At 35.0% G+C, this 25,219-nt stretch overlaps 1 protein-coding gene across 1 annotated transcript in view; it reads left to right on the plus strand.

Moving 5' to 3' along the window:
• Positions 1 to 438: 438 nt before the first annotated feature.
• The window catches only part of LOC124368921, a 185,471-nt gene continuing 160,690 nt past the window's right edge, over positions 439 to 25,219 (plus strand). Inside the window, 1 exon segment of the mRNA XM_046826467.1 lies at positions 439 to 569. Within this exon segment, the coding sequence (XP_046682423.1) occupies positions 491 to 569 (79 nt within the window). The 5' untranslated portion in view covers positions 439 to 490.

Here is a 25,219-nt window from a genome sequence, read left to right on the forward strand (position 1 = left end):
TTTTTAAATAGGCCATGCAAAAATATTTTTTAAAATTAAAGGTCTGTGGAAGATGAAAGTAGACATGTGTTAACTTTTACTCTGTATTGTATGACATCGTTAAAAAATATCAGTTATTGCATGTAATAAAGCTGAATAGATATGACGCAATTACTTAGACATTATGAAATGGGAGCAATACTCACAAAATTGATCTTTGTTCATTAGGTTCAATATGATTAGACTAATTCCTTACGTAAACTACTAAACAATTGCGGCTCGTCTTAAGAAAGACTATCAGCTTGTTTTTCCCAACTTACCGCCTGAAACCTACTTTCCATCCGGTGACAATTCTGCCTCCTGAGACCCTGCCACCTGACTCGGGCAGGTGCCCCCTCCTCTCTTACGGTACCACTGGACCCGTGCCCTTACCGCCTCCCGCTCACTACGTGCCCGGTCGTGTCTCAGCGAGGATGTGCCAGTGCCTTGGAGTGTAGTGGGTCCCGTCACTATGTTACAGCCCCGGAGATCACTTGGATATTTTAGTGTCATTTTGTTCTTGTGTTTGTGCTTACAGCTTGCTGTTACAGGTAGGAGTGCTCAATTTTACTTATCGTTTTCTAGTTTTACTATGTAATCGTCATTCAATTTTTGAACATCTGCAAGTTTTCAATTCATTAATTATTCAGGTCAATTGTTTACTAATAATTTTAATTCTTTCAACGTAAAATATTAAAAAAGTATTCCATAGTAATAAATTTATAATGTTTTCAATTGCACTAACGGCATATTTTCCATGCTTACTTAACACATATTTAAGTTTTTATCGTGCTAACCACGCATTACCGTACAACTATCCATATACATTCAATGTCCTCTATGTATGATGACTATTTTCACGCACGAAATCTATAGAATTTTTTTTTATTTTCTTGGGTTTAAAAGTGTAATGGAATAATTCAGGAGGGAGTCATATAGAAATCTTTCACGAGTGCAGTACTTTCTTCTTATACAACCATGTTACTTAATGTGGAATTTCCTATTCTCAAGGGCAAGTTTAACTTATTTACACGCTCTGCATAGCAAGGCAACATTTTCCAGGTCCTGGAGGTATCTTGGAGACATGTACGCGTGGTATAGGAGGTGGTGTGCAACGTAACCTACATACGTGCATGAGTTTGTGTCATAAACTATGATTATGGCAATGTGCTCAATGTTTGTGATTCAAACTAAAGATAAAAATACTCAAAGACGCATGTTTATCATATGAAACCTTGCCTAATTGGTTTGAAAATATATGATTTTTATCGTCACAAGTTGTTCCATTAATCTTACAAATTATTACCTGTAATACAATATTTTAAAATTTCATTCATATTTAGAATTGTATTTATACACTAAAATTTTAAAAATGATCCTTATAATTGTTATTAAGACATATTGCTTTAATATGTATGACATATTATTCAAACACACATATATCACATCATACGTTTTAATTATTGATTATTGCTAGTATTTTAATCAGTATTTGCTGAAATTAAATGTAATAATACAAATGTAATATGTAATAGTTTATACATTTTAACATCGTGTACAATACTTTCTAGCTTACAAATGCAACAAAATCATTATACAGAACATTTTACTGGTAAAAGGGTATGAATTTGCCTTGTCTTGGAACTAACCTCTAAGTTGTTCTCTTATAGCAAAGCACTTGGCCTAAGGGAAATGGCAGTATAAACCTCCATTTTAACTCTCCTGTAGGGATAAAATAAAAATAAACATATTCGGCAATAACCGCATACACGAAATAAAGAGTATTGTTATTACGACAGATTATGAACAATCAAAGGAAATAGTACCGGCTGCTAATTCTTGTAACGCCTCTGGAACATGAAAGCTTGTGGATATTTTCTGAAAGAGCCCCTTGCTTTCATTTATACCAAGGCATAGAAAAATATATTTCATTAATAAAATACATTTTAAAACAAGCATTTTAGACGAAACGTTACTTTCATATAAATACATTAGGTCAAGAAAAAAAATTTAACCCCTCAATTCTTTCTTCTTCGTTATTTGCTGTATTTGGACTAGGCGTGAGTGGTTTTATCGACGAAAATTAATAGTTTTTATTTCGTGTAAATTTAGAGTTCGTGACTAGTACGTTTGATTGTTTTAACAAGTTACAGCAAGGACTGTGAAAACAGCGAAAATTATGTATTTTAGTTCTAGAGTACAGAACAAGTCAGTAGGGCCTGCTTAGTCTGACTGAAACCAGAGGGATATGTGTACCAAACCACGTAATTGTATCTGAGGTTACTATACTTTTTAACAATATGTAGTTATTCAAGATTTAATTTTTTTTTTGCTTGACTTATACTAAATATTAAAAATATCATGTCTCGTAAAAAGAATGATTTTTATTGTTTTTTATTACTTGGGTTTGAAATTACTGTAAGCTGGTAATACATAAAAAAACACTTAAGGCGCATCAGATTGAAACTTACAAACCTTCACCAAACGCAATAGTATAAGTTTTTTAACTGATCTGTTTCTAATATTTTTTAATTTATTTTGATTTTAAATTCTTTTATAACTGTTGATTCTAATATGAAAGAAGATAAATATAAATTTTTTGTTGATCGGGTACTTGTTCCCCCACAAACATTGAAATTAAAACTACCATTACCTAATTGAATCACACTATTTATATAAATATATGGATATACATTTATATCTGGCTCTGGATATACAAGTTTTCTTGTTACAATTCGATAAAAGTGTCAGTAACTCTAATTCAATTATTAATTCCTCAAGTGAATATTTCTGGATATTTATAAATTGTGAATAAGGCAGAAGTAAAAAACACTTTTGAATTTTTTGTATTCTGTTAATAAAATGTCACGAAATGACTGGTATCAAACATATAATCTAATTAGGTGTGAATTCCCCTATGATACCTCCTCGGTGAACAGGGGTAACATCTGCGGAGAAAGTGATATTGTATTTATAAACTTTTATCTTTTCACGACAACTGCTCGCTTTTGTAGGTATGGAATTGCTAAACAGTACTCTACTTACGGAAACTACTTAAAACTTCCATTTTCACCTAATCCTTGTTACTTTGTTTTAAACAAACCCTGCTTATATAACAAAACCCAAGCAATATTTAAAAAAGCTCTATACTCAGTGCACGTTTTACTGATTCTGGTTTAGTAACGAAGAAGTTTCTATTTCTAGCCTAATTGTCCGAACGCAACTACTAGTAATGCCTTATAGACTATTTTACCAACAATTAGGTTATCTTTAGGCATTTGTGTGGCCTCTGAAGCCAACAAAAATCACAGTTCATCTTCTTTGTAACAAAAATCTATTGTTTTTCATTAAAACAATATTAATATTACTTGATTATTACTGTTTTCAAGTAACAGTAATATTACCAAAAGCACGGTTATCATTGGCAGAGTTGCATCAAAACAAACAAGTCAATTTCAAGTCAAAGAGTTAGTGGTTGAATAGTAAACAAACTTTATACTATAAATCATACAACCACTTCCTAAAATTTAAAAGTTCCCTACAAAAATCGGAAATTAGATATGTCCTTCACCAAAACATAATGACAACTCATACTGATTGTGCACTCTTGAGTGCATCTAATGAGAATGCCAATTCACTTGGATTACACTATATTTTTATATTTTGTAATCTAGGTGTCTCTCATGTCGAAACGATGTAAATCGTTCGTTTTGAGCTTCTTTATCGTCGGCTTTGTTTATCTCTTTAGACGAACATGACTCAAGATTCAAGGAGTGAAGTCTGTGATAGCGTTAGATTCCAGATGCTACGCCAAGAGGAACGTGAACTGGCTCTAAATTCAACATTCATACTTTTTGAATGATTATACTTTGTTAAATATTCAACAAAGGAGTTCAAATATTTTTAAGAATAAGCAATAAAAATGGTAAAAAGTCCTTGGTTGTGTATGAGTAATATCTTTAAAGTGAAAATTTTCCATTAATTCTACGTTTAAAAATGAAGGCGTGCTAATTTCTGAGGTCCTTGTGGTGTTACATGGAGTTACGATGGCCACCAGTGCTCCCGGTTCTTAAGCTTAATTATTCAGCATTTATGCCTATGCTAACAATACAAATATTGGTTTTAGTGGATCCTGAGAAACGAGACACAAAGCTCTTGGAACATTGTAGTATTACCGAAACTTAATTTGACACTTTTTTCCATTTTCCTGATTTTGTGAGATTTGACTAATATTTTTTAATGCCCGCCGTTTCGAAACAAAACGTGTTTTTAGTGATGACCTTTATGACAAGGTTCTATAAGTCAAATGGAAAATTAAACGCTGTAAATGTAAACCGTTGTGCATATAATAGAGGGTGTGCTTTCTGAAAGTTTTTTTTTTACCAGAACAATATGTATATCGTCATGCACCGAAAAAATAAATTTTTGAAAATTATACAATAACCGTTATTGTTTTGATTCCTTGGTTCGTTGCCATTCAACACTTGTACAACACACAGATCTACATCACTGATAAGCAGTCTGCGAAGGTGTAGGTTACAGTCTGGCTGCGATGATGTACCGTAGCTATCTGGTCGGGAGCTGGCGGCACTAAACGATCGTTTCACGGGGCGCTCCTCGCAAACAGGCCCTCGTATAAACCGTCCCGTCATCGTCATCATGATCGTCCTAACGTGATCATTCTAGTCTCCGTTACCGCCGTTACACAAACAGTACTGCAGGTGCTACACTTCTAGGGCTCAGGTGCAACAGGTGCTATACAAGAGTGACACTGTTTTGGTACAATGAAATTTCATAAAGTCTTATAATAATGGAGATCCGTGAGATGGGTAACGATTTGGCGATAAGAAAAACGAAGCTATGGCATCACTGTAGCCACTCATTTGCCTGGGAAGTACAGCCATATTTGAACAGTATAATCAAAAAATAGGATAAAAACATCAGGTAACATTATATGCTAACATTTTTGTCCTGATTTCAAGGCCAAAACTAGATCTTTCTTATTAGTTTCAAACGTGGGTTCACCTGTTATTTCCACATGAAACCCTCTGCATCGAGTGTAAAAAAATCACTAAATGTTGTAAAACCGAATATTTCTTGAACGTCCACATATAAATAAGATGATGATGATAATAATAAAATTAATATTAATTTTCAAGAATACAAACTCCCTCCTGGTTAATTAAGATTTAGATGTTCTTAAGCTAACCTCTAAACACCTTATAATGCTCACGGAATCAAAAAAGACTATGCATAACGCAGAGGGCTCTTTTACATTTTTCCTTTGGAATTGAACCTGAGACTCAGCAGAAATACACACCCTCATCAGTTGGCCATATGTACAGATTTTCTCATAAAATGCTAATAACGAGATGTGCAATCACAGGAGAAAATATATAGAGACCTGTCTTTCCGAAAGTTTAGAAAGAATCGAGGAAAGTCCTGAGTACACATCCGTCAGTGGAAAGTGATTTGTGAAACTTTATGCCCATTTGGTGACCACTTTCCCTCTCCATGAAGCCTCGTCATTGTCTTTATTACCAACTGGAAGTCGCAGATATTGCTGCTGTTTCCTCACATTTAGTGTTACACTTCCCTTTCCGTATTTAAGTTTTAGTTAAATGAAATAAATAATACAAATATTTCATATTAAGAACGTTGCTTGTATCAGTGTTACATCAAGTATTATGCAACTAATAAACCCTACTTTAAATAAGTAAGTTTTTCAAATGTTACAGATGTCAATATTTTTAAAGGAAAATTTAAACAAAACTACATTTAAATGTTTTTGGCCACATTTTTAGGTTCATTGGGCTTTATAACACATGTATAAAAGACATTGTTCATATAATTGTATTTAATTTTTGTGTCTGAATAACACCAGCAGACAAATTCTAAATATATTTTTATGGATTGCTTCATATGTGGCTCGAAATCCGGATATCTATAATTCCTTTCTTGATTAATATTTTCTAATTTTATGAAAAATTGCGTTCACTTTCTGTAGAATTAAATATTATCTGAGTGGAAAATATAATAAAGCAAAATTAGAAGATACCCTCTTAATACAATTTCAGTGTCCATAATTATATCATCGTAGTCACTAAGGTAGACGTGATTTAACCAGTTATTGTTTAATCATTTCCAAATACTAATATATTTATATTTACACTTTATATGAAGAATAGGGTTTTAAGTGTTTTCCACAGTTTAGACTTTATAATAAATTTCAAATATCCTTCGGCAGTATTGAAACGTTATTCTTATTATAAATGTTTAAAAAATAGATTTCAAAACGACTACCCTTTCTCAAAATGTAGAAGGGTACTTATTAAAAATGCAAACATTTTCTTTGAGATCGTTCAAATTGAAGGTATTGCTAAGACTCCATTCTTCATAATAAAATTCAAATCCAAACATAATTTTCCAGACTAGAATTCACCAGGAATTATTTTCTCCAAATTAAAAGAAATATATGTAAGGATTAACTCAAACTTGTCTATAGAACTAACGTATTTTCAATACCACTTTCAAGATATAAAGTCTTCATGAGATAAAAACCGACGTTTTCACACGCAATTACCAAGAAATCCTGCTTCAAACTAGTGCATAACGTAATAGTGACGTTGGTCGGAAATAGGGTTATTTAATGATTCGCCTGATCAAGTGACTCTTTAAATATATAAGTGTATTTTTTATTTAGAGTTATGGAAGTAATTCCAATGACAATTTCAATTACCTCAAAACAAATATTATTGACAGAGAATATTTGTTTTTCATCGGTTGGGTGATTGGTATCCTGTCTCTTTCCGCTTCTCGCTCATATGAGGGACTTTAATCTCCCTCCACCCGCACAGTACCAATGATGAAACTGATTGAGGAGGCGAGGACAAGTATGAGTAAGAGTATCACTCGCCTGTCACTAACCAGTTATGCGGCATGTCATCTCCCCAAACAGTTCCCTTAACTGGCTATACTCTTTAGATTCAAGGTCTGATTACTTCACTAAACACGAATGTTGTTTCAAAGACGTGTTTCGACTAATAGTGTTTTTTAAAGAACATTTAACTAAATTATTCAAATTATTTATTGCGCCTTGAAATGTAAATTGCTCGACAAATATTTACTGAAACTATGTACTGTCAATACTCGTAGGCGACAGATGAAAGGAAGCCTAACCCAACCTGTAGAAAGTCTCCGGTCAGTCCGGTCCACTGTGCGCCATCTTGTGGACTGTAGCCCAAGCCCCGTGGTAGCGGAACTGTGTGACCAGGAAACGCTGCGTTAGGTAAGCGCTCGATGTGTGCGTTGTCACGACAATCGTACCCGGCGACTGGCCGCACCCGAATTGTTTCTAAGGGCGTTACTCTTGTCTGACTAAGTTTTCCATAATAAGTTTCTTGTCGCCACGATCAAGGTTTTGGTTATACACAACATACTTACTGAAACTATACATTTTCCAGAGAATTGTGACCCCTGAGGTATTATAGATTCTTAAACGACAAACGCAATTCACAGCTGCACCCTTCTTCTACCCGATCTAATTTACAAAAAATATTTGCGAAAAGAGCCTGTTTTATAGAATATTTATACAATTTATCGAATGAAAAATGTATCTAAACACCGCTAAAGGTAGTGAAATAACGACTTTAAGAACCGGTTATAGTAAATCGACCTTGAGTTTTTCTCCATAAGAACAATGTTAAACCTCATGGACTGTAAAGAATTTAAATGAAAAATGCCTTTCTTAAAGAGGCAGAAACCCCGCTCTACCAATCAACCTGAAAACCTAATGCACTTAATTTTAATCCTAGCGTAGGTGTTTCATTAAAGATATGATTAATTCGCATCCAGTTATTCGGGTAATCCTTTTCGAATATTTGAATGACAAAACACAAATACAGTTTGTAGTTTCCTTCTAAGTAACTTACACAAACATAGAAAAAGCGTTTGTATACGTATTAATTATATATTTATAATGATCTCTTATGATTCTACGACTAAAATCAGGTCTTAAAATTGCGTGAGTTTTAACATTGTTTTTATGGCGTTACAATCAACATGGCTAGTACAGGCCTAACATATCATATACTTTTAAATGTTGGCACCAATTAAGTTCTGATTTTCCTTATTTTGGAATTTACATAACACATATAATACAATCACCTGGATTAAATATGTATGTATTAAATAATTGTGTATAATTGAAAGAACAGTGCGACCATTAGGGATGTGAATGCGCGTATGAAAAGGCTTAGGATTGCGAGGGCCACAGCCCTCGGGACAGAGTATAGTAGTATACGAAGTAAACTTCTTTCCTTGCCCTTGATACGTACACAATTTTCTTTCTTGCTCAATGAAAGACTTATGAAACTGGAGACATCCGATGTAGTAAGCTATTAAGAAACGTTGTGTGGTCACAGGAAACGAGAAGAGTGTGATTCAGTTAAGATTGGAGAATAAGGAAGGAATAAAATGGAAAGCTACCTAATTGTGCCATCCTCTTCAAGTACTGATGAAGAAGTGACATTAACGTGAAACCAGGTGTGCCGTCTGAGCCTGATGATGTTAAGAAACCTTCAGTTGCCGATTGCAAGAACGTATTCATTAGCCTTTTCTAGCCTGGTCTCAAACCGGGTTAGCTTTCCCCTTTAAAAGGTGAAGTTTCATTTTCTTATCAAGGGACACCCTGTACTCGAGATCTTCAGCTCTTTCGCCCACCAGCCAGTACTTGAATAAAATATATTGGTTAAAGGAAATTAACATGTGGCAAATAATTACATTTTATTAGAATAAGAAAAAGAATAAGATTTGCTTTATCAGGTTATCAGGTCTTATACGTGATGTATTGATCTTTTGTATCCCCAACATACGTAACACAATTCCAGGAGAATAAAAAACGCCTTTATACCTATTTGGTGTGGAATAAAAAACCAGAGTAAAGAATATATCTGGTTACTGCAAACACAGTGTGTGGGAAATCATGTCGTCGTTAAATGTTCTGAAAGTATAAGCTACAAAGCTTTACTAATTCGATGTTTCTCTGTTTTTCTGTGTGTCTGATGGATCCAGTGGCGGCCTCTCCATTTCTGATGAATAACATGCAAATACCAGTTATAATTCACCGGTCACTCGTACTATTCTTAAAGGTGTCACAGCAATATCAGGTTATTGATCAGAAATATGTTTCGGAGAGGTAGACAATAATTGGTTAGTAATGGGACTGCTACGAGACAAACAAGTTTCGCAGCAAAGACAACAATAAAGCTTTGACATGTTTGTCAGTACTGTCTCTAGTCACACAACTTACTTTGGCAGTTAGCTTCTCTGTTTTTTCAAACATGTGACTAAAGTGTGACTGGAGTTCAGCCTAATATAATATAACAATCGTGCAATACATAGTAATTGTATTGCTTAATTCTAAATTAAAATTTTTTAAATACGGTTGCGTATTATAATTAAATAGCCATTATTGATTACACCAATTACTTCTTCTTAAATTCTAATTAATAGGCTTTATAAAGTTCTCGTTATGTAAGCAGGGTGTTATTTACATAACAGTGACTAGCCAAATTTAGCTCACAGTTTACTATTATTGTTAGCTATTATTCAGTACTAATAAAAAGAGCTACCAACCTATGTCACGTGGTCTTTGTGGGAACCAAATGGTTAGCGTCTTGCATTTTGGACCCCGTGGTAGAAGTTTAGATCTTTTTTCGTTCTCATACTTCACTGTTGGACTGTATAACGGTCAAAGTTACAGGCAAATAGCTGTATACAACTACAGAGAAACAGTATTCTAACCACTTCCTGTCCTGACAGTACTTCACCTGTTTGATATGATTGTATTAAAAAAATGTAATTGTTTTCTTGTTGGCTATTAACTGGATATCAGACACAGAGGTAAAAGAGTCTCACTTTCGTTTTTATACTTCACCTGTACGTATAGCTTTAGTAGGTCTGTATAATGGTCAATGCAATAAGCAATAAGTTGGATATCAGATACAGAAATACAGGATTCCGACAACTTCTCGTTCTGAAGGTACACACCTGTAGGGTATGAATGTTGCAGAGCTATGCAGTAGTCGGTATTGAAGGTAATAGACACAGAGGTCTAGTTTTTGAAATTCTACTTATCCTTTCTATCTTATTCTCCACGTAGTACTCTAAGACAAGTTGCATCTGAGATATATCTTAGATAAAATGTCTAATCATCCATATCCAACCCTCCTTTTTGTTAAAAGAACCTCAATAGTTTAATATGGTATAACATGTTCTAACGTTCTAACCTGAAGGCTGGGGTAAAGAATTCATTGCTTTTTATGAGGAACCATCGTCTGTGTATTTTATTCGTTCTATTATCCTAATACAACCACTGCGTTGTACGTAGTAACTATTGTGGTATAATTTGGCTTATTACTAAGAACCCACAATTTCACTAACGTCATCTAAACAATTAATTGGCTGTACTTAAAGAGTAGTCAGAAAGTACCAGCTATTACAGTACTTTTGTGGAGACTTGACATTTTTCTTTGATTGAATTAATTGGTCCATAAAAAGTCGACAACAGGCTGTAGCGGCCGCAAGGCGGTGTGGTACAGCGGCATTCTTGTTTGACACACCCTTCCATGGAGTGACACGGCCACTTCGGCCACCGAACAGGAAGGCCTCTTTAAGTTAGGTAACGTTAACTGTGAAGCTTCTGTTGATAAAACGGTCGACTCAGCTAGAGAACGGTTCACACGCTGCTTCATCGATGAGAATCTTCCGTGCGACTACCGCCTACAATCACTTTCCGGGATTCGTTCCGCCTCATACATCTGGCCAGGCGTGAAACTCCCGTGTCTGGATTGATGAGAAAAACTTATTATTAAATTTATGCTACGTTACAGTTTTATATTCACATATCGACTTACTAGAAGTGTGCCACATTTCGCTTACACGTGTTAAAAAAGTATTCTATTCGAATAACACGCTCTGTTACACTTAATTCACTCCCTCTTTTTGTAGGTACTTTGTAACTCAACTGTTTGATGTTGGCCTCTTTTTAGTATAGCGGGTCGTGTAACAAACTGACCTAGTTTTGTAAAACTAATATAATAACACTATGGATTAGCCATCTGTAATTGTATGTACAACCATTTTTTACTTAGATGTCCTGGCACTATTTTCAGTATTTTTAGATAGCCATCACTACACTTCTAAAAATCTCCAGTCTACATTCAGTCCACCTACCTGCATCAGAGAGCTGTTTTCCTGAAGAAAAGTTTGCTAAGCTATTCATAAAAAAATCCATGTTTTTCTATAGTTATATCGTTAAACTTATTACTTTTGTGGTACTTCAAGGAACAACAACCATACAAAACGTACGGATAGAAACAGGTACCTTTGGTAGATGCTAAGGTCATGATTAGAACTTGCAAACATTGTTTTTAAATTGAACGGTTAAAGTTGTGCATCAAGAGTAAACATTTATTTCTCTGTCTCGTTTGGTAAATTCAGTCAGGTACTGACCAGCCAGATCTCGGGTATTTAGATCAGTGGTCAGTCGATCGGTGACGAAGGTAACCTTGAACTCGCTGTGTCGTCACTAAGGACTAAGGAGAGGCCAGACGGCAACCTTGGGTTCACCAGTACCAACACCGGTAGCACCACGCCCTGTCGTATCGCGCAAATGCTCATTTATCACCCAATAAAATATAAATACTATAATTTTATTTGGCCTTTGTTTGCTGACGTATTACTTCGCTATGTTTGCGTGGTTCACAATATATTGTTAGACCTTCAGTAATATGGGGATTGGTCTTAATAGGACTTATATACTGTTCGATCCATTTCTAAGATAACCATCACATCTTGAAACAATGGTTTAGCTGAGTTTGCTCAATGTAAAGTTATACTACAAGAAATCCGTGTAGATCTATATTAAATTGAGCAAGTTGTATTACTCCCAGTTATAGACTAGGATTGAGTTTCAAGCGAGAAAAAAAATATTGACTATGTGTTTGTAATTCCGGAGAGCTGTCTATAATCAAGAGTGTAAGTGATGTTGGGGTAACGGCTTGGTTTCACCAGGAAGGTCCACTTTTGGCTGCTCATATCGTCCAGTTGAACCTACGTGGGTACAGCAAAAACCGATGTGTCACTTAAATCTGGGCTTCTTATAGATGTCTAGGAGCGACACATCACTAACCGCAAATGTCGAGATACTGGTGTGCAAGAGTAGGTCGATAGGTATAGTCTACTGCGGGAGATGACTGTTAGAGTTGATGAGGCTCCAGTATAAGGGATACATGTTAAGGGCTGTTGCTAGCCTAGGCATAAGAGCGTGCCATTCCTACCTGCTTTGACTGGAGAGGCTAGTACAGAGCTAGCTCCTCCTTCCACTAAGATGTGACTGTGATCCTTCGTCATGGTTACTGAAAGGAAGCGGGCCCTACTCCTAACCATACCCATCTAGAATATCCCATCATTCCGGAAACAGTGCAAAGGTGTTTAAAGGAATATTCCTCACCACTCTACTAAGAGGAAAAGTCGTTTGGTGATCAGATAGTTTCATAATGACCTCCAGAGTCCAGTCCTTGCTCCAATTTTGTATTGTGAATACTAGTAGATATCTGAAACATAGTCTAGAAGGTTCAACTACTCTAATGATACTTCTAGGGTTGTAATACAGAAACTCCATGGGATGGGAAGTTCTTTCATATCCTATCATGCCGTCCTCGGGTTTTTTCCAACCTTGAAGCTTAAACTCAGTAGACTACTCTATCGATACATTTGAAAGTCCACTGCACTGAGTCCACCACGAGGCTTACCACTTATATATAAACGAGGCTAAACCTGAACCAAATCTTTTCCTCCCTCATATTTTCTTAAAAAGATTTCAAGAATCACTCATTTTAAAAATCAGGTGTACTTATCCTAGACTTATTATAATTTACTTGGATGTTTTTAAACATATATACAGCTTTTTCTACAGCTTTGCTATTTAATAACATGAAAGTGTTTGTTAAATAAACATCAACAGTAGAGAGAAAATTAAGATACCTGTATACACACTGATTATACAATAACCGTGAGACACTTGTAAAAAATATTTTTTAACAATATTTTATTCACAATCTGTTACAACAAACCTTAATTAAATGATATTGTGGGTAAATTATAATGTGCATTATAAAAAGTTAATAATCTTGATGCACGATAGCATCAATGATTAAATTATGTTGGTTGTTTTTATCAAAATCGGTCAGGAAGGTCTAGTATGTGATATCTTTGAAGTCAAGTCATAGTCGGGCTGTTGTCTAACACATCTGCAAGAAAATCCATGATCTTTAGTACAGCTGACTTTAAACCCTTGTAGACAGTTTAAACAAAATGAGCATCCTGAGTAGTAAGAACTCATCACACACCATAGAACAGAGACAAGATAAAATACTAGGTGTTAATTTAACAACGATTAGCAGAACCAACTCTGGCTGTGAAAACAAACGTCTACTCTGTTCATGGTGTACTCTGCTGCTGAACACTAAACGTGTCAACTAGGTTGATAAATGATAACCTTATGGTTACTTCTTTCTACACCCCCTATTGAAGATGCTAAATAATATTGACCTTCTGGAGTTTTAGTTTAGCTACTAATATTCCCAATTGAAAATATTTTTCAATTTTATATCTTCCATTGATCAAGTACCATAGTAGCCATTCTCCACATTTCAGATAGGCAATGACTGGGCATTCGTTTGGCAGGAAAAAAACAGATATAACAAAAATTACCTTATGAAATGAGCCTCTCCAGGAAAGAGACTTAAATTATCCACTTCCACATTAGAGTTGTTCAAACAACTATTTAACATTTAAATAGAAACAGTCAGAAGATCAGTCTGAGATTTCTAGAGCAGTTAGCCAAACGAAGAATTAAATCCTTTAACAGGTTTCGCTGAGGTCCAATAAAAAATTTAAAGTCTATTCCTCATTTTATTTTTAGATAGATAAAATAATTTTACATTCTCATGCAAACAAACGAGAAATTATGACAGCTTACTGAGTGATACGCTTCAATGACGCTCAGCCAAATTCCAAATGGTTGGGCATGCACCTACACAACTCATTATTGACTATTTAGAAATGAAACTTCATGCAAAATTTAAAGTCTGCAGATAAAATGTTCCTCGTAATATTTTGTAACATGATACATTCACACTTTTTCATTTAATCGGATTTCAAATAAGTGTTTAAATAATGAAAGTCTTCACACTAAATCACCTTAAAATGATGTTGTATGTGTTAGGATAGTTAGACCACGTTTGTTAGTGTCACATATTTAAACTCTTATCACTGAGTTTACTTACTCTGCTATTTTCTCGTTGCTATCAAAGTCACCCATAAGTATCCGGTAACGCGCAATCAATAGAGTTACTCGTACATGTACCATCATCGAACTCCGTGCTCCTCATATAGAAACGAAGCTTCATGCACAAGTTCAAGCGTATAGGTCACTTCGTTTTGAGATATCGTGTGGACAGGGAGACAGACATAAATGAAATTGTTCTTGCCCTTCGAGTGATAGGCTTCGTCAACGCTCAGCCAGTTAAAAGCTAAAACAAATACATTACACAACGACAATAAGGGCACATGGAAGAATATTCATTTCATATAAAAGAAAATATAGTTTGTATTTATAATTACACATACAGTATGTTTGAAAAAAGGTGGGAAAATACTTTGGGTTTAACTAATGAAAATATACAAAAATGTTCCTCTAACACTACGTTATTTTTCGCTAGCTTGGTGTTTGTCAGTCTATCTATGGTTGTAATAAAAAATATCAATTAAATTCATCAACTCGGAAACTGTGTTAGATCATTGTGATTTTGGATGTTTGTACGTCTTGAAAATGAGAGTGTATATAATTAAGTATATCATGAATAGTTTCAAAATGGCGGCCTTTGAAAATCTTTAAAATGCCAAATTTACGACTATATCCCACATTTTCCTCGAAAGCAAGCATAAGATTGCTTGACAAGACAAACTCGTAGATTTTAGACCAGAAAACAAACAAATTAGCGTATAATTAATGCTCTTAAGCGGGAACCTGTAGCTCATTCCGGGTCGGTTGTCTAATTTAGGTTGACCGACACAAAGTTGCTCGATATCCACGGTTTAGCCGCAGACTGTGAGGCCCGGACTGCGGCTGCGGCAGTGGCGGTGGCCCAGTTTCTCCCCTCCAGTGGCGGCAGACCGCTAGCTGCAAAATCAACCGGAACTCACAGCGAGTCGCGGAGCCCCGGCTCGGGCCGCTGAAACACCGTACCGCCGTGAGGCCACGGCTACACTCGCGCTAGTTTGACTGTCACCGTTTCCGGGCCCGGTCTCGGCGGACGTGCACGGTACGGTACATATTACGCCGTTCTAGATCTAACAAGACACTGAACTGTTTCGCCAGAAAGGCAAAATCCTTCAGTATCAGAAATGAACTTGAGTTCTGTTTAAACTTACACCACATTTTGGTGGAAATATCACACCCTGGATGATTTGAATCCAGTGAGGACAACCTCGAGACAACTTGGTGCTGAAGATACGCAACGTCAGCACCTGAGATTGTGGGCCTGGAGTTACCCCTGAATGCAGGACTACAGACCAGGCCATGGGTGAACCGTGTTCACTGTGCAGAGAACTTCCGTATAGTGCGTGCTACTGACCTTTTAAGATTCCTCATCTCACGGGAACCAGTACATTGAGGATTTACATTTCTAATGCGGAGTATACACGATTGTATTACATAGGTCTGTGGTCCTTCCGTGATCCATCCCAGTCGGTAATGTTAATGGCATCCCATTAGCGTGTTTGAGATGGTTCAATATGACTTCGTTTTCTTGAAATAAAGCTTTTATTTTAAAACTTTTGATTTAAATATTTTAAAATTACGCAGCATAAAAGAGGGTCAACCTATTTAAATCGCATGTCCAATGTTAAAGCCATCAAAATCTTGCTGTCTGTGGAACATCAAGGAGATCAAAACTAAAATTTTCATCGAAAATTACTTACTAAATTGTGGAACGATATTTTTACACTTTCTTTCTTCAGGGTATGAACAAGCAAATCATACAGGAACTCAATCAAATATAAAATAATTCATTGAGATGTAAGTACTTCCAACATTGGCTTAAACTCAGTGATTGGCACTTTTGCCAAAACTATGTTTTTAAATGTAAATCAGTAAACTATAGTAACATGAAAGTAAAATCAAAACCACAACAGCTATACGTAATGTGCTACATTTTTAGAAATGGGTAGACGAAGCCAATGATTATAACTAACCTTATATTTGAAGAGGCCATCTCCGAAACCAAAATCTATCAAACATTTAGTGAAGCATACAGTCTATAATACACAATTCATTGATATATCTAACACTACGTGAATTTAGAGGAACTAATGATACGTTATTCTTTCATCGAGGCGGCCTCAAAAACAAAAATTCAATACTTCTTCCAGATACTTGTTCAACCACAAGAATGTGGTTTTCTCAGAAGGAACCCAAGGAGAGAAAGAGAAATGTCAACGTCTTAATTGACGCCAAAACGCCGTTTCCCAAGCAGGTTTGGGCCCACTCGTCGCTCTGACCCACATAGTAGAGGAGGGGGAATTTTCAGGCAGGAACTCAATCGAATCAGATCAGTGACTTTGTGAAAGCTGCACTCATACTCACGGACGATGTTTGAAATTCCATCTTCGTGAGGAGAGGCGCGGCGGTGACTTTCTGGGCCGCCTTATACTCGCAACACGGCTTCGCGGCGCTGCGGGTGCGGTACTAGGCGGTGACGTAGTTTTAGTAATACACCCTCTCACTGGGTAGTAGGCGTAGGCCTACTTGTACAACACCAAAAGAACAGATCACAACTGGAGTGTTTTGAAATTTTCCATTGTGACATTGTGTTCTCCTTTTCAGAAGAACACACATATCCTAATCCCTCATCCACATTAGTAGGGGATTAGGATTGAATCGTAAACTAAACACATTTAGAAATTGAGCCTGGGAAGCGTTCATAATCCCCTAAGATTCTTCGAATTGTGGACTTTCACAAATTTGATCCCAATGGATATCAATCAACCCATGGACAAATATCCTAACTTTAACTTTGTTGAACGATTAAGCCCTTACTTAACAAAAGCAATGGAATATTATAAAGAATAAACCTCATAGGACAGTAAAATTAAAATAAAATGTTACTACTATACTATTGTCTTCCCTTTCGCTGGATAAGCCAAACAGTTATAATTTTACATAAGTAAAACTTACCTACAGATTTAGAGAATCAGAATAAACTAAAATTCAGAGCTTACGTAAGGTTTTAGGATAGAATACGGATTAAATTATCTTGTTCCTTTTGATAGATAAAAGCATTTCTTTTTATTCCCATATTAAAAACTAAGAACGTTTTGAAACTATATAAGCACACAATGTGGTTTCCATGAAATTGATCAAGGAACGTTTCTTAAGTAAGAAGTTGATCATCAGCCACGCTGATTTTAAAGGTCGAGGTGAAATTTTATTGACAATTCTTGTCTTTTCTTGATACACTTAGAAACAACATCAATACACATAATAGTTATATCGCCGTAAGACACCTAGATGAAGAGACTGCAAATCGCTTCTTTAAATGTTTATAAGGTCTAACATTTATGTACGTACCTGACCGTTTAAATGTACTAAGCTAAGAAAGCTATGATCTGAGAAAAGATATAGTTTAATATTTCCCTTTTGATATCCTCCCATTTCTACTTTAACCAAAACTAACGTGGCTGATGATCGATTTATTTCTCAAGGGAAATTCTTTATCGATTTGAAAAAAAGTGTTTTTACGATTCAAATTGGCTCTTGGCCACAGGACTATTAAACCATCGTAACCCATCTCACTCTGTGATGGACTAGGAGGATTCAGCGACCATCTCTAAGGCAATACAAATAATTCAAACAACACTAACACAGTGGGGGTAATTTAATATTTGAATGTTAGATATTAAGTAAATCTATATTACAGCAAAATGCTCACGGGGTTTGCCAGTGCTTGGTTAGATGGCGTGGTGGTTGATAAAATTAATGACCCAAGGGACAACGATCGTGGTTACTCCTTGGATGGCCGGTCGCTCAGAGACACTGTCCTTGCAATTAGGCTGTGCAATTAGCGAGTCTGTGTAGGTACTCTCCATTGCAGAAACATTCTAGATAAAACTCTGAGCCAACTATCCATTTTTGGGATCTCTTAACAATAATACCATAGTTTTTGTGCGAAAATACATACATTAGAAGTTTGTACTTTGAAAACACGCAGTAACACTTAAAGCAGTTACTTCTAAATCTATAGATCTTCCACTTCTGAGAACATATTTATACAGGACTTTTCGTCCAAATTATTATATTTCCGTCTAACCAGACTTCTTTTGTGCTACAAATTAAAATGAGTGTGGCTGAGGGAAATTAGAGCCCATACAACAAGTCGATTTTTGATAATATGCCTTATGATTTTCCCATATTAAACTTATTTTGTGGTATTTTACGGTAAACCCTGTATATCAATAACGTCAGATCCATAAATCAGAACTTTATTAACATCCGTGGGCATTCAATGCTATGGAGTAGTGGACAGGTTTGTGGTTCCGATGGAGTACACTTGAAATGCTTCCACATTGATTGCCTTTTGCAATCGGCATGGCTCTCAAATCACAACAAGCCTCTTTATTAAATTTTAATCTGAACTTCCTATATGTGCAACTTATAAAAGCATTAAAATATATTCTACCAATGTAAACATCATATGCTGCGCCATAGCGTTTACTTTTTATAGTCAACTCAATCATAGTAAGCAATTTATTAATGTAACGATAATGTTCCGATTTCTTGCATCAAAAATTCAACCGATATACACAAAATGAAGGATAAGCATAGAACAACTTTGGTGTTACTAAAATAACAAATAGCGAATAATACGTTAATTTTGGATTTATTTTATGTCCTGAAGAAAATATATTTTTATATATACACAAATGTATTTCATCCGATTATGGTTAGTATGGAATCAATGCTATCTAACTTGGACTGATTTGCCATCTAACTATTTACATGTTATATCTTCGTATAACACTTCATTGAGAAGTATATCGGTCATGAATTGAAATGCATTGAACTGTTTACTTCCATAACTTGTACATTAACACAGACCTCCACCCCACCAATAAAACGAATATCTGCTGAATTGTTAAACAATAATTCAGTTCTATGGCAAATATGTTGTGTGGTCGTCTTAATAGTAGAAAATCCAATAGTAGTCAGTGAATACACTACAATGAACAGAGACGAATCAGTGCCCTCATTTAACATGCATTGTTACTTATACGATGATTAGTTCTGCTCCTGAACTGGCATTATATCATTACATGTCTCTATGTTCGTGGATAGCATTGATCTTTAGTGTGAAGAGATATGATCTGATCAAGGACATTTCTACATCATATGCGTATAACATACGTATCTATGTTCTTGCAGGAGAGTGTTGAAGCTACTACCGGGTTCAACTTTTATCCTTGGATCTCTTTTGTGTGTCCGATGTCAGCATTTTTCATTTTGTGTTTTTCATCTTTTTGCATATATGAAGAACAATAGCATAAACACAAAATACTGCTCATCATCAGACACCACATATTCTTGTAATATAATATTCTTATATAAAAGCGTTGCATATTTTGTTCTTGTACAAGTTACCTATTCAAGTTGTTTTATTTAGTTATTTTAAATATTTCATTCAAGTAATGGTTTACCAAACAATTTAAATCTAAACTCAGGTGGAATGTAGATAGATATTATTAGTATTTTCTATGTATGATCGATCAGAGTTTTAACACTAGATATAGTTCCATATAAAATAATTAATGCCATGCCAAATTCGATTATAAAAAAAGGAAAAGACATTTGTGATAAACTTGTAAAATTTACTAATGAAATAATATTTACAATTTAGCAGCAGATATAAACTACCTATATACTGTCTATAAACTAGGACACACTTTGTATATTGGCGTTATTTAGATTCACTATTTTTAATTTTCGTTCTTAACAGAGAGAATATTCATCAAGTATGACTTTATAAGCACGGAGATACCTACACGTAATAAAATAGTAACAATTTGTCGGAATTTATAGTCAGAATAAATGCTACTTCTCAGCACATAATATTACTTACCTTCCACACCGCGTGTGAGGAGAAAGCAATAACTCATCAGAAGAAATATTGAAAGCTATAAAGGTCCGAGAGAAAGGACGAAATAGGCGTCTCGAGGCTTCAGTAATCCAGAAACAATCTCTCAAGTCTCAGGTGTCCCGAGAAGCTATTATCGCATTTTGAAAACAGATTCACTAGAAGTACCGTTTTGTCAGGTTATTATACTGATGGAGGCCGAGAATAAGTAGCTTATTGTAGCCGAAGCTATCAGCTCATTATAGCTAACAGTACTGGGATTGTTTGGATCGGCCGTAGCGTGACATAGACCTGGTGACACGAATATTACATCATTACTGACGTTCTAGTCGTTGAATGGAATAAACGGTACTTAGAAACTAGTCCTGGTTCGATTCTGGTAATGGTAATTCGTCTTTCCATGCCAAGGAGAAGAGTTAGGTTTTGTTTTAAATACGTAAACTGCCACTTTAGAAACTGTACACCAAATCCGTTCGCTGGAAGGCCACAGATTATCTGACTATTTTATTGTACAGATTGACCCATAATATCCCTTAATGTTATTATAAAATTCATAGTATAATTTATTTTCTTTAATATGCACTAATAGACAGTTAGTTGAGAATTAGTAATTGAATTTTTAAATAATCACAAATCGTGGATAGTTAAACATTTGTTTAATTATTTAATTTTCAAATCAATAAAGTATACAAATGGAGTTGTCAAATCAGATAAATGAAATAACACACAGAATCATTATATACTCACATTTAATAATTTATGTTGAACTCTTCTGACGTTGGCAGTTTTATGATTCCAATTGACGTACGTCCTGGATTTCACCAAGCACAATTATGCAAGCCAATCCAAAACCACTTTTGCCTTCATTGAGAACTCATCAAGTCGACGTATAATTCGGGAAAGATAAGCATTTATGAGAATAAAAACAGCAGCTCCGCTACACCTCTGTAACAGAGCTATCCAACAATTATGAGGAATTTGAAGGATCCAATAATATGGAAATTGGCCAATAATTGGTATTGGTTGTGCCTAATGCAATTCAGAGTGAATCTAGGAAATTTTTATACGAGGAAATTGCAAAATTGTTCCTTTTTTATGCAAAATATCTAAAACCTTATATTTACAAGATTTGAATATTTTCTATTTTTAACACAACAATAGTTGTATTACGAGCAAATAGTCACATTGTTAGAACGGCTTACTGCAGCTTAAATGTAGCTTGTGAGCTACCACAAGCGCGATCGATGCGTTTGTACTCGTACAATCAGCGTTTTATCGTACAAGCATTTCACATAAAACATATTTCCTAACAATAATCGTACATAAGTAAATTAATTTTGCACATACTTGACTTGCATGGTCAATGTTAGCAGCTATGCCACGTTAATCAAATTTTGAATTTTTTAATAATAGTTACACTTAATAAGCCAAAAATTTCCTTTTTTCTAATTTTATTTAGAACCATTACAGAAAACAAATGATTTTAAAACCTCGAATTTAAAAAATTGTGAATTTTGAATATGTGAAAAAATTGTTCTGTCGCCTAATTCCATTGAATCTAATAATACACACTACAATTGCACATATTTATTTCGTGTATTGGAATACTGACCTGAATTCAAGAGTATAGAAACAATTTGAAGCTTTCTTGTGCGGAAATGGATGTTTACAGAGTTCGACCAGTGTTATTTATTTATCAGTTATTAGATTGTTACTACAAGGCCATGAAAACTATTTTGGCTCGAATAGAGAGTATCTATTTTGTGTTTGAAGTTGAATTGAATTGACTAGAGCATTAGCATAGAATAGTTTATTGTTCATTGACAAATCATGTTTGATTATAATCATTTCCTTAAAATGTCATTAACGTACACACATCAAAATTATATGAGAACGTAATAGTAATGTATATAATAAAAAGTAACGGTCCCAAAATCGACCTTTTCGGGCATCTGCTCTGCCCGCACTAAACTCTAAAACAGTTTTTTGTGTTTTGTGGGTCAATTACTAGCATTTTTTATTTAATATAAAATAAAACCAATTAAGTAACGTAATTCTGATACCACAGGCCTTAATTTTACAAAGTCAAAGATTATGATTCACGGTGTCAAAGGCCTTTTCTAAGTCAAATATGCCTATGGTGCTCTCTTGCTCATCAAGAGCAGAAACTATGAACATCACTAAAGAACTCATAGCATTACATTTTTAAAAACTGTACTGGATTTTGCAGATGATATTTTGTCAAATTTGTAACTCTACGGGTCTACTATAGAGAAGAGTTTCAAAAATTTTACCAAATGCCGGAACTATTGAAATTGAGCGAAAATTAATTTTTGGCAGTTTGCCCTATTTCGTTTGCATGGGACTTGAACGATGCAGGGACTCCTTGAGGACTTTACCTATTGAAAATTATTACCAAATTTATGATCGCCTATGGCAATTCTTGTGTTATGACACTTGGAGAAATACCATACATATCGACTATTACAGCTTGTTTACCTTTTCGTAATAGCATAATTACTTCCACCTTACTCTCTATTCACTCCCACAAACTTGAGAGATATCCAAGCCTCCATTCGAAATAAAGAAGCCATTAAATGTCTCAGAATCAAGTCAGTAGAATTATGAAATATACATCCTCATCAATACATTTTTTAGAGGAGAGACAAGCACAACCCGACGTCTCCCTTATCAAAAATGCTCTTCCTAAATTTGCACCTGACGAAATATTATCAGCGGCCACTTTAGTTTTAGAGGAAGACATCAGAGAGCGATAGTTCCACCTCCTTTTTCGGTATACCTCCCTGTAAGGGCGAAGGAAATCATTATGTAAAAGGTGCCAGATCTTCAGATCTTCATTAGTCCTCAATATCTTCATTTGGGTTTCATATTTGACGACTTTTTCTTACAACAGGATAAGAATTATCAAAGTTTTGCATAAAAATGATTTAGAAGTTTACATATAGTTCATCAATTTTTAAAAAGATAAAAAGGCTAGTCTATGCTTGTGAAATTGGTTCATGAAGTGTTCTCCATAAAGTATTTTTTAAATCCTATACACAATTTACATTTCGCATAACTTTCACTCATTACGTTTATTTTTATGGTCATTAGTATAAAAATTAATTGAAAATCCAAAAACCTATGTTTTATACACATCATTTTATGTACGGAAAATCGGGAAATTTGTGACCTCATTGAGGATATCCATCAATCAATAGATGTTGGTAGGAATTGATGAGCATTTGGTATTTCGTCTGTAACATCTATGGCATTTCTCAGCCTATCTTGGCGTAGGAGTACTCTGTATAACGCAAGAGAAAACAATTAGCATATAATTTCAACTTCCCTTTATTTTTCGAAAAACAAAAAAGTGTTACTAAAAGTATATTCTTTCTCTCAAAAATCTACAAGATTTAAACAAAATAAAACATTTAATAATAATGGACATCTATTGATAATGCATTAAGATGATAAAAATGGCATCGTCTATCTCTATTGATTCAGATAGAACATTAAACAATGTGAGTTCTAGTTTAAAACATTTTGGCTCTTTAAAGCGAGGCCGAAATATCCCATCAATTGTATTGTTTAGAATTCTTTTGAACAGGAAAACTAAAGAGGATAGTTAGTCATGACACGGTCGCTTAAGTCATATGACAAACTAAAATTGTCTTGTTATATTGCCTGTGGTAAAAAACAGCTTATAACTGATATCCAGGAAGACCGCAGAACCCCCCCCCCACATTGTTCTACCAGCTACTATCTAGCGGACACCGGCAGCGACATGGGAACTGTCACTGAGAACACTAATGTAAACATCGTGTCACCCGGCTAACCCGCTCGTTACGGTCGAGGAAGTTCGAGTGGATAACAGGTGATAATTGACATTACCGTCTTGCGCGGCGGTGGCGTGGCATGGAGTGGCGTGGAGTGGTGGAGTAGAGTGGCGCATCGCGGTTCTGCTCGGCCTCTTTACCCACATCCTCGTACAACGGCTCTTCGCTTCTGACATTGGCGCGCCGCCTCTTCTAGTCATTAGTCAATTCCCTTTAGGAATGAACCACCTTAAAAGTTCAATTCAAGGGATTAATTTGAGAGTATAACACATAATGGAACTGCAGTACATAGGCCAACTGAGAAAGTCATTATGGTTAATTTAAATATTTTTAGATTGTAGTGTTGGTTTGCCTTGGTGCACAAATAAATATTATTGTATACTAAAAATACAATATCTTAAAAATCAGGCTCTTAAGATTCATCTTAATTTTGAGATTTGAGGAGGACATTCACATATTGTATCCTTATGTATGCGTTCCTTCCGTATGCACTGTATTTTTACAACTAAATAAAACAGGAAACGGTTATTGTGATTTTAATTTACTTTACAATTATACCAGAATTTTAAAAGTGTACAGTACTTTACCCTCGGATTAATAAGAGATCGACAGTATTTTCATACAACTTTGTATAGCATAATTATAATTCACTGATAATTTCTCAGCACAATTAATATTACACCTAGTAAAACATTTTTTGAACTCACTTGGATGTAGGTAACGTCCAATTTAAAGATTAATCCGATGAACGCGTAATATTGTGTATTTTGATAATACCAGTTAGTGAATTTTCATCATATTAGGGACAATAATAAAGTTTTATGACACGAATGTTTCAGCCTAGAATATTTATGTTACGATCTAAACGTTTGTTGAACAGAATTCCTCCAATTATAAAACTTAAACAAAGATGTGACGAAACAACAAAACAGCGGTGTTCAGTAATAAGGCAAAATTGAAAGCTAATACTGACATTTCTTACAGTTAACCTCAAAAACAATAGTGTGAGATACAGATATAGACATTCCCACCTTCGCTCCTTTTGTTACTAGCTCCTCCAACTTTTTGCAGGACGTGACTTCTTGGTGTGTGCATATGTTATTTACC

This window comes from Homalodisca vitripennis, chromosome X, assembly GCF_021130785.1.
Source record: "Homalodisca vitripennis isolate AUS2020 chromosome X, UT_GWSS_2.1, whole genome shotgun sequence".
NCBI classification, from domain to species: Eukaryota; Metazoa; Arthropoda; class Insecta; order Hemiptera; family Cicadellidae; genus Homalodisca; species Homalodisca vitripennis.